Source organism: Amblyomma maculatum, chromosome 1, assembly GCF_055883805.1.
Source record: "Amblyomma maculatum isolate TAMU_Amacu chromosome 1, ASM5588380v1, whole genome shotgun sequence".
Lineage (NCBI taxonomy): Eukaryota > Metazoa > Arthropoda > Arachnida > Ixodida > Ixodidae > Amblyomma > Amblyomma maculatum.
This window is the reverse complement of record NC_139344.1, coordinates 464,655,973-464,672,056: the sequence shown is the minus strand read 5'-3', so window position 1 is coordinate 464,672,056 and position 16,084 is coordinate 464,655,973. Positions and strand designations below refer to the sequence as shown.

The 16,084-nt window shown below is 45.7% G+C and overlaps 1 protein-coding gene across 1 annotated transcript in view; it reads right to left on the bottom strand.

The window, feature by feature from the left end:
* Positions 1-3,769: 3,769 nt before the first annotated feature.
* LOC146209852 (neprilysin-21-like) overlaps positions 3,770-16,084 on the bottom strand; it is a 45,937-nt gene continuing 33,622 nt past the window's right edge. Inside the window, exons 4-6 of the mRNA XM_084587461.1 lie at positions 12,666-12,773; positions 11,219-11,295; positions 3,770-3,869 (exon numbers count right to left, since the gene is read on the bottom strand). Of these exons, the coding sequence (XP_084443587.1) occupies positions 3,770-3,869; positions 11,219-11,295; positions 12,666-12,773 (285 nt within the window). The remainder of the gene's footprint in view (positions 3,870-11,218; positions 11,296-12,665; positions 12,774-16,084) is intronic.

Below are 16,084 nucleotides of genomic sequence, written 5' to 3'. Positions count from 1 at the left end.
ACTGTCGCCCTGCCTATTTAATCTATATGCAGAGTGCATCATGGGGAAAGCCGTTCTGGACCAGTCTTCAGCTTGAGTGAAGATTGCTGGAAAACGTATCAACAACCTTAGATATGAGGGTGACACCACTTTAATGGGAGAAAGTGAAGTGTAACTCAAGATACTTCTGATGCGCGTACAAGAAGAGAGAAGTTTGGGCTTAAACTGAACATTATAAAGACAAAGATCATCCTGCCCTATCAAGTCCTGGGGCATCAATGGACAAGAAGTGGAAGCTGTGACAGATTTTCTCTTTTGGGTTCCAAGATTACCCCGGAAAGAGACTGCAGTCATGAAATTAGGAGACGACTTCTTCTGGGAAAGAGAGCCATGGCTTGCCTTGACGGCCTAGTAAAGAGAAGAGACATTGGACGGCCGACCAAGATCTGTATAACTCGTGCTATGGTCTTTCCATTTGTGATGTATGGATGCGAGAGTTGGACTGCGAAGAAGGCTGACCGCCGAATAATTGACGGATTTGAATTGTGGTGCTGGAGGAGACTCTTGAGAGTTCCCTGGACTGCCAGAAGATCAAATCAGTCGATATTGCCGACCATAAATCCTGAGTGCTCATTGGAGGGTCAAATGCTAAAGTTAAAGCTCAGCTACTTTGCTCATCTGATGAGAAGAGAGGAGTCGCTGGAGAAAGATTTGATGTTGGAAAAGGTTGAGGGTCGCCGGAGAAGAGGTAGGCAGCGAACGCGATGGTTGGATGGCATCCTGGAGGCGCTGCAGATGAAGTTATGTGGTGTTAGGAAGATAGTGAGAGACCGGAAAGCGTGGTGTGACGTGGTCCATAGGGCCACGAAGAGTCGGGCACGACTGAACGGCTGAACCACCTTTACTATTTTTCAACCGTACGGGAGCTCACCTTTTGAAAGGGACTACCTAAAGATATGAAGTAAGATGGTGCTGTAGGTCGAAATGGTATTTTTGTGTATTTTTTAATTAATGTTACCGGCACAAGAGGAGGAGGAAATCCTAAATTTATTAATCAGGTGCACTATGAATATCAGGTGCACTATGGATGTCAACTGACGCCATATAAGAGTTATCAAAACCTGGTACATACGGAATGTTAGAAATATCTTCGTTGCTGAAAACAGAGGTGTAAAACGAGTTAGGCTTTAGGACAATTAGCGTTGGAGTAGAGGTGTTGTTGACGTTATGTATGGAAATATTGTTACAGAGGCTAGAATGACCTATTGTTTTCCAGAATTTGTTTGGATTATTTTTCAGTAGTATAGAAAGGTCTTCTCTAAAATATATGTCTTTTGCGTTTTTTTTCTTATTTCTCATACGCTGACGCTTTCCTGTAAACCAAGGGTTTTATTTATCATTTGATATTGAGACAAGTGGGACGTGTTTTTCGACCGGTTGATTGAGCTTGTCTCGAAAAAGAGCCCAATTATCTTACACTGACCGGTGGTGAAACAATGGTAATAGGACGTTATCTGAAAACTTTTCAATTTCGGCAATAATGAGATCGTAGCTAGCTCTAGTATAATCACGTATCTGTTTTCGCATAACGCCTATGAATGGAAGTGGAATATTAAGTGTTACTCGGAGTAACTTATGATCGCTAAGCCCATCGAAATAAGCAATGTTATAAACTGTATCATGGGTGTTAATAAAGATGAGGTCTAATATATTGGGACCACTGGTTGGTTGGGTTGAAATAGGTTGAAATAGGTAAAATACGTTGATATAGGTTGAAGTCTAAAGCTAAGTTTATGAAGCTTGTCGAAGCAGAACAAGGGGATGAGAGCTCTTCCCAGTTAATTCGAGGAAAATGAAAATCGCCGAGTAAATAGTGACGTTAGGCTGGAAGAGCTCGAAGGCCTTCGTAATGCTTTATAGAAATTTATCTGAAAAAGAGTGGTGGGAGTTTGGTGCGCGGTAACAATTGCCTATGAAAAGTTTTGTGGAAAATGCAATGCAGGCCGTCCAAATTATTTGAAGTTCTGAATCGGTATTATTTGCAAATGATGTGAGCGATTTTTTAACGCCTCCCCCTCGCCTATCAGTGCGATCGCACCTGTATATATTCAAAGGATTGGAGCCAGAAAGAACTTCGCTGTCGTCGATATCGGAATGTAACCATGTTTCTGTAAAAGTTATTATATCGGAATGACTGTCTTTAAGGAAAGAGAAAACTAGGGCGTACTTTGATAGGATACTACGAATATTAGTAAATGATAGTGATAAGTGGGTAGAGGTGGACGATTTCGGTTTTTTGTGTATGTGCGCGCAATGCTTGTTACTATTGATCTAACTGCTCGACCGCATCAGTAGTGATATTGTAGACATACGTTTTTGAGTTCATGCGCAGTTTGTCAACCGATAACTTATACTTTTTTTTTCAGCAATTTTGCGAATTATATAAACTTTGCCCTCACTTTCCGCGTGGCAAGCCAAAAATCTTCACGGATAGCTGAATCTGTGTCCTCCAGTTTCGGCCCAGCAGATAGGATGAGTTCTTTGTCCTTGAAATAGGTCTGCTTTACAATTATTGGTCTGTGCTTGTTAGCGCTATATTTCCCCAGTCGATAAACCCGCTCAAATCAATGGCTACGGGTGGTAATACCCAACGTTTCTGTGCAGAAGGTTATAATCTTCTCCTCAGATTTTGCCCAGTATTCATCAGCGGCATCTTCGATCCCAAAAAAGAGAAGATTAGAGCTCCTCATCAATTTTCCGCATCGTCACACCTTGATACGATGGTAGTCAGCTGTGTCGAAAGGCACGCAGCTTCAGCATTTTTTCCTTCCTTCGTTGTACTGCGTAAGTTAATGGCTGCCTCTAAATTCGCGACGTTAGCACTAAGCAGACGTACCTCCTTCTCACTTGCTGCCTGCGTTTCTTTGACGTCTTTTATCTCCTGCAGTAAGGACGCATGACCTTCTACCACATCGCCAGCGAGGCGAAAACGCTTCCTCTGCCGCGCCTATGTCAGAATGTGTAGTAAATATTGTCTTTCCTAAAACTTCATCACGCCTCGTGCCGTTTTTGGAATGTGAGCGGCACGATTACTAACAAAGCTTACCTAGAAAGGGCCTGGCTCCATCTTTCATTCGGTGCCAACCCCGTTGAGCATTGCCATTTTCTGTATTCTCGACATGCTAAAAGCTAAACAAAGCTTTGCTTAGGTTAACTCAATGGTACTACAATACATAAAACTAGAGCTAGGCAACTACCAAATAATTATCGTAGCATTGTTAGTAAAAAGAAGCTGAACCCTTGAAAAGGAGTCATGAGCGTCTATAATGTGCCTCGCATGATATAATACTATGCATTTATGCAATGCGCCAGCTGCTTTTCAGTGGCATATTTATTAGTATTCATTTCTGCTTTAGTAGCCATGACTATGGCCTCTGACATATTATTAGCATTCTAATCTAAGCAATTACTAAACTAAACCCGTTATTGAAGGGCCGAACAATGTTTTTCGCCCCAATCTATAAAGATCTCATATGCAGCAAGAAGAGAAATAGAGCTTACGAATCTGGTAGTGCATATTACATCTTGTTTCATGCATAGAAAACATGTCTTACGACTGCACATATTTAAGCATTCCAAATGTAATTAGTTGTTTATATGGCTGAACTATTTGCGTTTAAAAACAGGCAAATAAAAAATAAAAATCCAGGAATACACAAACACCGAAGAGGAAGAATACGGTATTATTCCAAACACCGTCGAGATAAATCTGTTCTATAGGCCAATCTTCCTAGTACACGTCGCATTTCAGCTCGGGATTCATAGGCGAGCCAAGTGGGCAATCGAAGGCAACTGAGAATCGGTCGAAGTTCATCAAGGCAAGGTTTGTCCTGAAAAACAAAGCAGGAAACGTTAGCACCAAGAAGCTATGTGCACTCACATTTTAGATTCTAACAATGCATCTGCACTTTACCGCATCCTTGCCGCATCAAAGGCTACGTCGGAATTATTGACAAGTTTATTCACAGGCAGAGTACACAGCCTGAAGACGAAACTATCAATGCACCAAGTGTTTATTTTGGGGCTCTCAACATATATACATAAATTGCGTAAATTGACTTTGTAGATTCAAGCAAAGAGAACTCATCTGACCACGCCATTTTATTAATAATCATCAGCCGTAGGTTTGCAAACATTCAAAAAAAGCTTAGAAATCGTAAATATTTTTGTAGAGGCAATGAACGAATCGTCTCATCTTTCTACTGCGCTATGTAGTCCAGACTGCAAAGCCTGCTTTTAAATATCATACTAGGCAATTTATGCCGGTATGCCCCGCCGGGGTGGCGCAGTGGTTACGGCGCTCAACTACTGCTACGCGGGATCGAAAGCCGGCCTCGGCGACCGCTTTTTGCTGGAGGCGAAAAGCAAGGAGTCCGTGTGCTGTGCGATGTCGGTGCACCTTAAAGAACCCCAGGTGGTAGATATTTCCGCAGTACTCCACTACAGCGTCTCTTATAGCCTGAGTTGCTTTGGGACAATAAACCCCACAAGCAAACAAACCAATTTATGCCGATATATATAGAGATTGCTCGTATTGTAGTGATATTACTGTTGTAAATGATTCAAGAGAGAAATCAGTGGTAGGTTATTCCATTCACATTGTTCTATTTATTGTATTCCTTTAGAAGGACACGACATAATATCCGTTCTAAAGAAGGCCTCAACTAATTTCACGTCAAATACTGAAGTTTTGAAAATGCTGCAAAAATTTTAAATCTTTCTCAATTTTTGTACTGCTAGTTACAGGCCCTTAAGAGAGAAAAAAAAAAACACCAGTGATAGTACTAGTTGAAAAATGAGAAACTATGAGAACGCTTACGCTAGCCTTTAGACTAGACATGATAGCATTTTTATTACGCCTTTTCTTTCTGGAAGATAAAAAGAATTTATAATTTTAGTTTAATTTGCTATTCGGGAAAAGGAATGCACAGCATCTGTCTAGCTTCTCGGTAGAAACCTACACTTGCAATAATCGGCATACAGCTGAAGGTACACATATAACCGATTGGAATCCCTGCCCCAACCTAGCTTTTGAAGTGTCTATTAGATGGAAGCTAAATAGCAAGCGAAATGGTATGTGACCGCTTTGAACCCTCCGCAAGGAATGTTGGCGTCAAAATGTTCATACAAAATCGCGTCTGTATTTTTTCCTACACGTTTTTCTCATAGCTAGGAGACTGTTAAGGCGATGATTTTTTATCTAACCAGTCTCACATAAAATACAAAAATAAATTCTACAATATAGATATTTTTTTCGTTTAAGAAGCCAGAAAATCCACAACATTTGCGTGTAAAAAAGAGGCGCACAGAGCACATCAAATAAAAAAATCATGCATCTCCCAGTAAAGCGCTATAATCGCCGCAGAAGATATGTGTATATCCTGTTTTGTCATTAGAGAAGCCTCTGCAATAATTTATTTGGCCTGTTTTCGTTTCTTCCTAGCAATAGATTTATTTGTAGATATTGTGAGCACTGTGTGGCGCTTCATCTTCCACACTGCTGAACGTGCTGCTTCATCTTCATCCTGCTCCCTCTTGTAGATACCCATCGTCATCGCGGAGTGTGTTTGGCTGCAGTGTGCGACCAAGGCTTCAGGTCTGTAATAAAGCCTGATTCCCCAAGTCCGACCTTCGCGTTACCTTACACGTGGTGGAGGTGCGCCTTGATTTCCCCGCTGCTTCGTCACCTGCATCCACCTGGAGCTTCGTTCTGGCCGCCGTTTGACCCCGACCACCATCGTCATGACACAAGAAGGCCACTCCGCTATTCCGGCTGCTACCAACTCGACTCCAGCTCCCCTTGCCACTTGGACTGTCAGTAGCCGTCAGCGCGACCCGCAGATGTTCGCCGGTCTCCGCGGCGACGACGCTGATGACTGGCTCGACAGCTACGACCGGGTCAGTGCTTTCAACCGATGGGACGATTCTCTTAAATTAATTAATGTGTCCTTTTATTTGACGGATGTGGCCAAAACGTGGTTTCTAAATCATGAGTCGACGATTCCGGACTGGGCTACCTTTAAACAAAAGTTACGCCAGATTTTCTGCGCTCCTACTGTTCGCACGGAGTCCGCCAAGAAGAAGCTAGAAGCCCGACTTCAGCGGCCTAATGAGACCTACACCTCTTATATAGAAGATGTACTTTCACTTTGTCGGCGCATCAATGACACAATGCCAGAGGCCGAGCGGGTTCGGCACGTCCTTAAAGGTATTGGGCCACTCGCCTACAACGCCCTGGCCGTGCAGAACCCTACCACAATCGATGCCATCATATCCACTTGTCAACGCCTTGACGAACTACAGTCAATACGCCTGCAGCCTGATCCCACTTCATTTGGTTTCACTGCCGAAGCTGACCTCCGTGTGCTTATTCGCGAATTAATTCGTGAAGAGCTCTCGGCTCAAGGTAATTTGTGCCGCCCTGCATCTGAGCCACATAATTCAAGTGCCGGCCTGCGTAGCATTGTTAAAGAAGAGCTGGCCTCAATGACCTATTCCCCGCCAACATCGGTCGCTCCTACCATTTGTCAGGTGCCAACGTACGCCCAGATCACGTCCTTGCCGCCCGCAGTTGGAGCGCCTACGCCACCGGCGCCTACCACTGCTCATGTCGCTGCATTGGCACCACCTGCCGCAGCGCCGACATACTACCCCAACTGGCGCTCAGCCCGCCCTGTGTGTTATTACTGCGGGTACCGAGGCCATATTTCCCGCTTCTGTCGTCGCAGGCTCCAGAATGAACGCCGCGGCTACGAATCATTTGAAGCAGACTACCCTCCTCGCTTTTCCGGCTCTAACCACCGTTCATTCCCCGATTATCCCCGACGTTCATCACCCCCGCCAGAAAGCCCCGCTCCGCCTGCTGGTTACAGGCCTTCAAGACGCCATTCTCTTTCGCCTTTTCGCCGTTCAGCCTCGCCTCTCCGTCAAGCTTCTCTGACGACCCCCCGCCTGTCGGAAAACTGACCACTGCAGTTTTAGGAGGGAAAACTGCACTCTTCGGCCATCCCAAAAATCCTCCGGAACGTCCCTGGAATATTATTTTAGTGCGGGTTGAAGGATTATCTGTTGAAGCTTTGGTTGACACGGGCGCCGCTGTTTCTGTGATACACACTGACTTGTGCTCCCGCTTGCGAAAAGTGAAAACGCCTTATGATGGACCTGAACTCCGTGGAGCTAATGGTGCAATAATTCGGCCTTCTGCTAAGTGTACTGTGCGAGTTTTTGTTGACGGTGTCCGCCACCATGTACAATTTGCCGTGATGTCACCGTGCGCTCACCCAATTATTTTAGGCTGGGATTTTCTGTCTGCCGCATCAGCCAGCATTTCGTGTCGCGACAGGATCATTTACATGAACGAGAGCGATCCGTCTTCTGAACATCCCGAGCCCCGTTATCGCCTGCTTGCCGCTACTAACTCAGTGTTGCCCCCTGGATGCGAACAACTTGTCGCGCTTACTTCTGCTGACATTGATGACGGAGATGTGCTAATCGTGCCTTCTGATCGCCATCTGACCCGCGGAATCGCGCTACCACCAAGTCTTGTTCGGTTTGAGCATGGCACAGCGCTTGTCGCTGCTTCGAACACTTCCCCAGAGCCCATTGTGCTGACTAAAGGGACATGTTTTCCTTGTGTCCTGGACATTCACCCGGTGTCCCTCACCACCCTTACCGCCCCCTCTTCCTCACCAGCAGCTTCTTCCGATGCTTCTCTCTGTGTTCTCTTTGGCACCATCAATCCTGACCTTCCTGCGACTCACCGCCAAGCTTTGCAGGAATTACTTCGAAAACACCAAGCCTCCTTTGATGTCACTTCTCCGACCTTGGGCCGAACGTCTTCTGCACAGCACCGCATTATTACAGAAGGTACTTCTATTGTTAGCCGCCGCCCTTACCGTGTTTCCTTATCAGAACGTAAAATCATAGAAGATAATGTGAATGATATGCTCCGGCGAGACATTATTCGGCCATCAGCTAGCCCCTGGTCATCTCCGGTCGTCTTGGTCAAAAAAAAGGATGGGTCCGTGCGTTTTTGCGTTGATTACCGCGCACTTAACAAAGTCACTCGAAAAGATGTTTACCCTATGCCACGAATTGACGACTCCCTCGACTGTCTTCAGGGCGCCGAATATTTCTCCACTTTGGATTTGCGTTCCGGTTACTGGCAGATACCGATGCACGAAGCCGACAAAGAAAAAACAGCATTCGCTACTCCCGATGGGCTTTACGAATTCAATGTCATGCCTTTTGGACTTTGTAATGCCCCCGCTACGTTTGAGCGCATGATTGACACTGTTCTTAGAGGACTTAAGTGGAAAACATGCTTGTGCTACCTGGACGACATAGTTATTTTCTCTGCGACTTTTTCTGATCATTTATGCCGCCTTGATCAAGTATTAACGTGCCTGGCATCCGCCGGTCTCCAGCTGAACACAAAAAAGTGTAATTTCGCCAAGAAAGAAATCAAGATCCTGGGCCACCTCGTCAGCCGCGATGGCATTCGACCCGACCCTGACAAGCTTGCTGCAGTTTTGAACTTTGCACGCCCTCAGCGGACTAAGGAACTACACAGTTTCCTTGGCCTGTCTTCGTACTTTCGCCGTTTCATTCGAAATTTCGCTACCATTGCTGCACCGCTGCACCGCCTCCTTACAGACCGTACTACTTTCAATTGGTCCGAAGAATGCGAAAAAGCTTTCCAAACCCTAAAGAATGCCCTCACTTCGGACCCTGTTCTCGCTCACTTCGACGACACTGCTGCCACCATTCTTCACACCGATGCCAGCAGCCTCGGTATCGGCGCCATACTTCTGCAACGTGATACCGCTTCTCGGGAAAAGGTAATTGCGTTTGCCAGTCGAACTCTAACACTAGCGGAACGCAACTACACCATCACTGAGCAAGAGTGCCTAGCCGTCGTTTGGGCAGTTCAGAAATTCCGCCCCTACCTCTACGGCCGCCATTTCACGATCGTTACCGATCACCACGCTCTGTGCTGGTTATCAACCCTCAAAAATTTGACTGGACGCCTGGGCCGTTGGATTCTGCGTTTGCAGGAGTACCACTTTGATGTCATATTCAAATCGGGACGCAAACATCGAGATGCCGATGCTCTTTCCCGCTGCCCGCTATCAGAATCGCCACCTAGTGCTTCCTCGAGCCTTCCTGCGTGCACCCTCGACGTCCCAATGTCGTCCAGAGCCCCAACCTTAACCTGTGCTACTCTTGCCGCTGCTCCAGATCGCTACGCCATTATTTCAAACCAGCGAGCAGATCCCTACTGTATTTCCCTAATCAACCTTCTCACCGGTGCTTCTCACCCTCCTACCGCTAGGATGCGCAGGCAACTCCAAAAGTTCAAACTTGACAACGGCGTGCTCTCCCGTTATATTTATTGCTCCGAAGGCACCCGTTGGGTCCCCGTTATTCCGAGAGCGCTTCGCACCCGTATCCTGGCGGCTTTCCACGATGATGCTACAGCCGGTCACTTAGGCTTTCATAAAACTTACCACCGCGTGAAAGCCCGTTTCTTCTGGCCAGGCCTCGCCTCAAGTGTGGCAAAATACGTCGCCTCTTGTCTGCCATGTCAGCGCCGCAAACGGCCCACTTCTCCTCCTGCTGGCCTACTACAGCCGCTACCTTGCCCTGCTACTCCTTTTGCCGTTGTTGGCATTGACTTATACGGGCCACTTCCATTGTCCGCACGAGGTAATCGCTGGATCGTCACCGCCGTCGACCACCTAACACGCTACGCTGAGACCGCTTCCCTGCCTAATGGCTCAGCACATGAGGTCGCGACCTTCTTTTTGGAATCGCTCGTACTGCGCCATGGGGCCCCTCAAGTGCTTCTCAGCGATCGTGGTCGGACATTTCTGTCGAAGATTGTAGCCGAAGTTATTGAAGCCTCAACCACACATCACAAATTGACCTCCAGCTATCACCCGCAGACCAATGGGTTGACTGAGCGGTTCCACCGCACGCTTTCTGACATGTTGTCTATGTATGTCGACCAGGACCACCGAAACTGGGACGTAATACTTCCTTTTGTTACGTTCGCCTACAATACGGCTGTACAGCGGACCACAGGTTACACCCCGTTTTTCCTCGTTTACGGCCGTTCTCCCGCCACCTTTCTTGACGCCTCTTTTCTTTCTACACATGCCAGTTCCTCATCCTCTCTTCCTGACCAGTTCCTTTCCCGAGTGGCCAAATCACGCCGGCTTGCTCGCGTCAACACGGAAGCTAGCCAGGAAGACCGCAAGTACCGCTATGATGCAACCCATCGCCAAGTTTCGTTCCGTCCCGGCGACGAGGTGTTACTTTGGACCCCATTACGCACTCCTGGCCTTTGTGACAAGTTACAGCACCGTTACATTGGTCCTTACACAGTTCTTGCAAAAACCTCCCCGGTCAACTATCGCGTCTCCCCTGTTTACCCTCCTCCGGACTGTCGTTACCGTGGCACTGAAGTTGTCCACGTTTCACGTATGAAACCTTTTGTTCGGCGCATTCCTGCGGACTAATTGCGGCCAGGCTGGCCGCTTGAACTGCGCGGGCGAAATAGTGTGAGCACTGTGTGGCGCTTCATCTTCCACACTGCTGAACGTGCTGCTTCATCTTCATCCTGCTCCCTCTTGTAGATACCCATCGTCATCGCGGAGTGTGTTTGGCTGCAGTGTGCGACCAAGGCTTCAGGTCTGTAATAAAGCCTGATTCCCCAAGTCCGACCTTCGCGTTACCTTACAATATATTAACAGCCCGCGTACACCTCTTGGCCTAAATGAACCACTACATTTTGACAATTCGCGCTAAGGATAGGTTTCCAGAATCGGAAGCTTTATTCTTTTTATGAGGGCATCAAATTTAGTGTGTGGAAACATTTGGGGTAAAACGTACAATTTAAGTTTTTCTATAAATATTTTTTGCTTTCTCGCGCAATATTCAAATTCAAACTCAAATTTAAATTTATTCTGCAAACAAAAGTTTTCATGGAGAACAGGAAAAAAGCTGGCAAAACAGCTTGAGGAGCCCTGCCCCCAACCACACGGGCAGCAGAGAAGCGCAAGAGAAGATATCCTTGCGTAAGGACGTAGACGACAACATAGATTACAGATGAGCGAATAACTGCACTGCGGCTTCTTTTCCTTTCAAGAGGACGTAGGAGAAAAGAGCCAATCACCTGTGGTGATTCGGTACAAGCCTGGTCGGGTAGAGATCATAGTAGAACGCCCGGCGGCGTACCTTCTCGCACATGGTCTGGAAGGATGCAAAGGTTAGCAGTGTCAAATGTGGCACAAGGTGTATCTCGGCCAAAGGAAGCGAGATAAGAAAGCGGCTGTCATAGAACTAAGAACTAAGATTACGAAATAACAGTATTACAGTGTACAAAAATCAAGTTCAACCGACTTTAAGAACGGATATTTGTGAAAAGAAAAGGAGGCCGAGGAAAGAGCATTTTGCTGGTAGAGTACCACTATTTAGCAAAACAGGCTCCTTTAGCACTGTTTGAGACTGCATTTCAAGTCACTCTGGTTGCAACAGCTACGCTTCGAAACCGCAACTTTTCCCTAGGCACTAACTACATACAATATGGTCGGGATAGCTGCTTGTCGAGCCAAATTACTTTGCCTTGCTGTGTCGTGCAATAGAGATTATTCTGATTCGTAATATAAACTGTGGCTTTTTACACTCCAAGACAATTCCTCTCGATCAGAGTGAGATAGGAGTACTTTATTGTGATTACGTTGTTTGATGCCCTCGCGCATTCCATGTTTATTGAAAGGATTCATTTTTGATATTCATTTACAGAGTGTTTAAGTCTTTTTATGTCCCAGAATAATGGGATGTGTCCAGGTGGAACTTGAAGTTAAATTTTTATTTCGCGTTCCCATATCAGTATAAAGTCGATAATCTATCCATAGAAATGTGTTCTGCATATTTATTCACACACGCTTTTCAAATACTGATGAGCAGATGTTTTTTATATGGAATACTTACTCAACATCTTGCCTCAGGACCTTGTTCTGAGCATAATGCTTTATAAACCATCTATATAGCAGTTTACACTCGCTACAGAGACTGCACTGCTTGACAATGGTGACTAAAGAGGAGCGCTGACCTACTACAGTGCATATAAGTGGAAGCTGCTTAAGCCAATATCATTGTGTCTACGTTCCGTTTGCGCCCTCGTATTCATCATGATCCAATTTGATATTGCACCGCAGTGGTGGTGCACTGGTTAGGGTGCTAGACTACTGTGCCCAAGGATGCAGGATCAAATCCCGGCCGTGGCGGCCACTTTTCGACGGGGGCGAAAAGCAAAGCGCCCGTGTGATGTGAGATGTCAGTGCACGTTAAAGAACCCCAGCTGGTCGCAATATCCGGAGTCCTCCACTACGGCGTATGCTAAATTCTTAAACTAAACCAAACCAAAGCAATATACTATTGTGTTTTATTCGAACATTCTGTAGAACATCAAAAGTTGATTATTTTCTTGCGTAGGTGTTAACACCGATCATGGCAAAATATTTAAATTGTTATTGGTATCCCTTGTTCTTAAGAAGCAAGACCTCTTTTAAAGCTCAAACATCTGGACTTGCTTCTGGAACTGACAATATGAAGCTCACCATAGCGTATGCGATGAAAAATATCTGATCCTGGTTGTACATTTCCATTCCAGGAACAACAACCATCTTGTAGTACTCTTCGTACTTTGTCATGTAGACACGGTAAGCCTGAAATATCAGTAATCCACTGTGAGCAGACATTCAGAAAGCCGAACAAAATGCGCAATAGCAAAAAGATTCTAGAGGATGCATGATTGCACTTGATTATCATGGGCAGTAGGACTACATCCACTGCAGGGCATACCCCTCCGATATCCGTGAATTTAATCCGGTTTCCTGTCAGTTGCTTTCATCCGCGCACAATTCCTATCTCATGCGCCAACCTCTCTTCCGCTTCCTGCTACGTTTGCGTTCTCTGGAAGTCGAATCTGTTACTAGTAGAGGCGATCGGTTATACTGCCTTCGCCTACACCTGTGCCTACGGCCATGTTTTCTTTTTGGTTTCGACTAGAATGTCATTACTTCCCGTCTTTCTCCAACTCAGCACGCTTCCTGTCTCTTAACATTTGATGTACCAGTTTTTGTTCTACAGGTTTATTCTCAATTTGAATACAACCCTTTTCACAGGCCTCCACAATAATGCAATATAAGTGAGTACCGGTAATATATAGCTGTTATATACTTGCCTCTTCAGGGATATAGGTAACCCACCATTTATAATCTGAGAATACCTGCCACTGTTGATTCATCCGAGTGTTATTCCTCTAGCTTCTCCACTTCGCTACCTGCTCTAAGTATACGAATTGCCTTAGCATTTCCAGTTCCTTGCTATCTATTGAAAAGAGATATTCCTTTCCGAGGCTATTGAACATAGATTTAAATCTGCTGCATGCAATTTAGGCCTACCATTATGCTTTAACTGACGACGACATTATCCCTTCTTTGGAATTCGTTACCTGTTTACTCAGCAGGCAAATATCATCAGCGAATCCGAAATTACAGTGGTAATCTCCATTACCCTTTATTCCCAACTACTATACTTCGTTCCACAGGCACTGGTCAGGAGATAGCATTGACACTTAGTCTGCGCAGCTTATGTCACTCAATGAAAAATAGATGGTTGGAGATTTAGCACACATAAGCACGTCTGAACGTCTTAAGACTGGGGTATATCGTATGCCTGAACTTGCGCACACTTATATAGACCAGAAAGCGGTTGGTAAACTGGGCGCTGTCCTTTTGAGAGCGCTGTAGTACACTCTGTAGCAGACATGGCAGTAATTAAATCACAGTAATAAAATTACTGTAACTAATGTTTTTCAGGGTAATTCATATTTAATGAATTTTTTTTCTCTTTGCTAATTTAGTAATGTAATGAATTACTTTTGGTAGTAATTTCGCAGCAAAGTATATAATTCATTTCGAAATAACGTTTACTTAAATGCATCACTACTCCTTCAATAGAAAACAAAATAGAGGGTTGCGAAAGAAGCAATGATGTGCGGCAAGTCGAAGCCAGCGCTACGGATCGGCAAAAGGGGACAGCATTGCACAGAACATTGCGTCGAAGACCTGTGTATAGTAGTTGACAGTGCGGCTATCCCATGGCCACCTTTCTCCAAGCTACGCGATACAAGGCGTCAAAGAAATGCCGAAGGGACAGGTGGTGCAAGAAGGCCGGATTTAAAAACTAGTTTAAAGCGCGGCGTGTTGCGTCGTCTAGGGCACACTGGTGCCTGGTTACACTCTTCACCACGGGGCAAGGGAGGGTTAGGACGGGGTAGGCAGGCAGAAGGGTCCATGCCTTGAGCTGCCGTGGCGTGAGCATTACTGAGCGCAAGGTGCCGATGATTCTTGGGCCTACCGAAGCAATAAATAACCTAACTTCTTCTGGGCCTTCAAAGGGCGGAAACGGCTCCGAGACAGCAAGACGCTGGGTTGTTGTTTTTTAGCGGTTGTATAACTTTTGTAACGTCAAGCGCTTGAGGAAAGAGGGAAAATATTTCTCCGGTACGCAATTGGGGGGGAAGACGAAATAATGTGCGTGCTTCGTGTCTGGAGAACATGTTGTTTTGTTCACTAGTTTTACTTACTTTTTGCAAGGATGAAAACTAGTGTAGTTCAGTTCAGTCATTCAGTCGTGTCCGACTCTTCGTGACCCTATGGACCATATCACGCCAAGCTTTACGGTCTCTCACTATCTTTCTAACATCACATACCTTAATTTGCAGCGCCTAGAGTATGCCATCTAACCATCGCGTTCGCTGCCAACCCCTTCTCCAGTGAACCTCAATCTTTCCCAACATCAAATCTTTCTCCAGCGACTTCTCCCTTATCATCAGATGACCAAAGTAGCTGAGCTTTAACTTTAGAATTTGGCCCTCCAGTGAGCAGTCAGGGTTTATGGTCGACAATATCGACTGATTTCATCTTCTGGCTGTCCAAGGAACTCTCAAAAGTCTCCGCCAGCACCATAATTCAAATCAGTCAATTATTCGGCGGTCAGCCTTCTTCACAGTCCAACTCTCGCATCCATACATCACATCTGGAAAGACGATAGCACGAGTTATACGGATCTTGGTTAGCAATCTAATGTCTCTGCTCTTTACTAGGCGGTCAAGGCTAGCCATGGCTGTCTTTCCCAGAAGCAGTCGTCTCCTAATTTTATGACTGCAGTCTCTTTCCGGAGTAATCTTGAAGCCCAAGAAGAGAAAATCGGTCACAGCTTCCACTTCTTGTCCCTTGATCCTCCAGGACATGATAGGGCAAGACGCCATGATCTTTGTCTTCTTCATCATCATCATAATCATCATCAGCCTGCCTATACCCACTGCATGGCGAAGGCCTCTCCCATATTTCTCCACTTAGCCCGGTTCTCTGCTAGCTGCATCCATTTGACCTCTGCTAACTTCTTAACCTCATCCGCCCACCAAACTTTCTGCCGCCCCCTGCTACGCTTTCCTTCCCTTGGAATCCAGTTTGTTACCCTAAGCGACCGTCGGTTATCCTCTCTTTGCACTACATGTCCTGCCCATGCCCATTTCGTCTCCCTAATTTTCACTAGAATGTCGGTAACCTGAGTTATTTCTCTGACCCACTCTGCACGCTTCCTATCTCCTAATGTTACCCCTACCATTTCTCGTTCCATAGCCCTCAAGGTTCTCCTCAACTTAAGTAGAACTCTCTTGGTTAGCCTCCACGTTTCAACCCCATGATGAGTACAGGTAAGATGCAACTGTTATATAATTTCCTCTGTAGCGATACCGGTAAGCTGCTAGTCATAATCTGCGAGTGCTTGCCAAATGCGCTCCATCCCAATCTTATTCTTGTTATTTCCTTTTCATGGTCCGTATCTGCGGTTACTACCTGTCCTAAGAAGACATATTCGCCTACTACTTCCAGTACTTCGCTACCTAATGTAAACTGCGGTTGCTTTCCGAGGCTGTTGAACATTACCTTAGTCTTCTGCATATTGATTT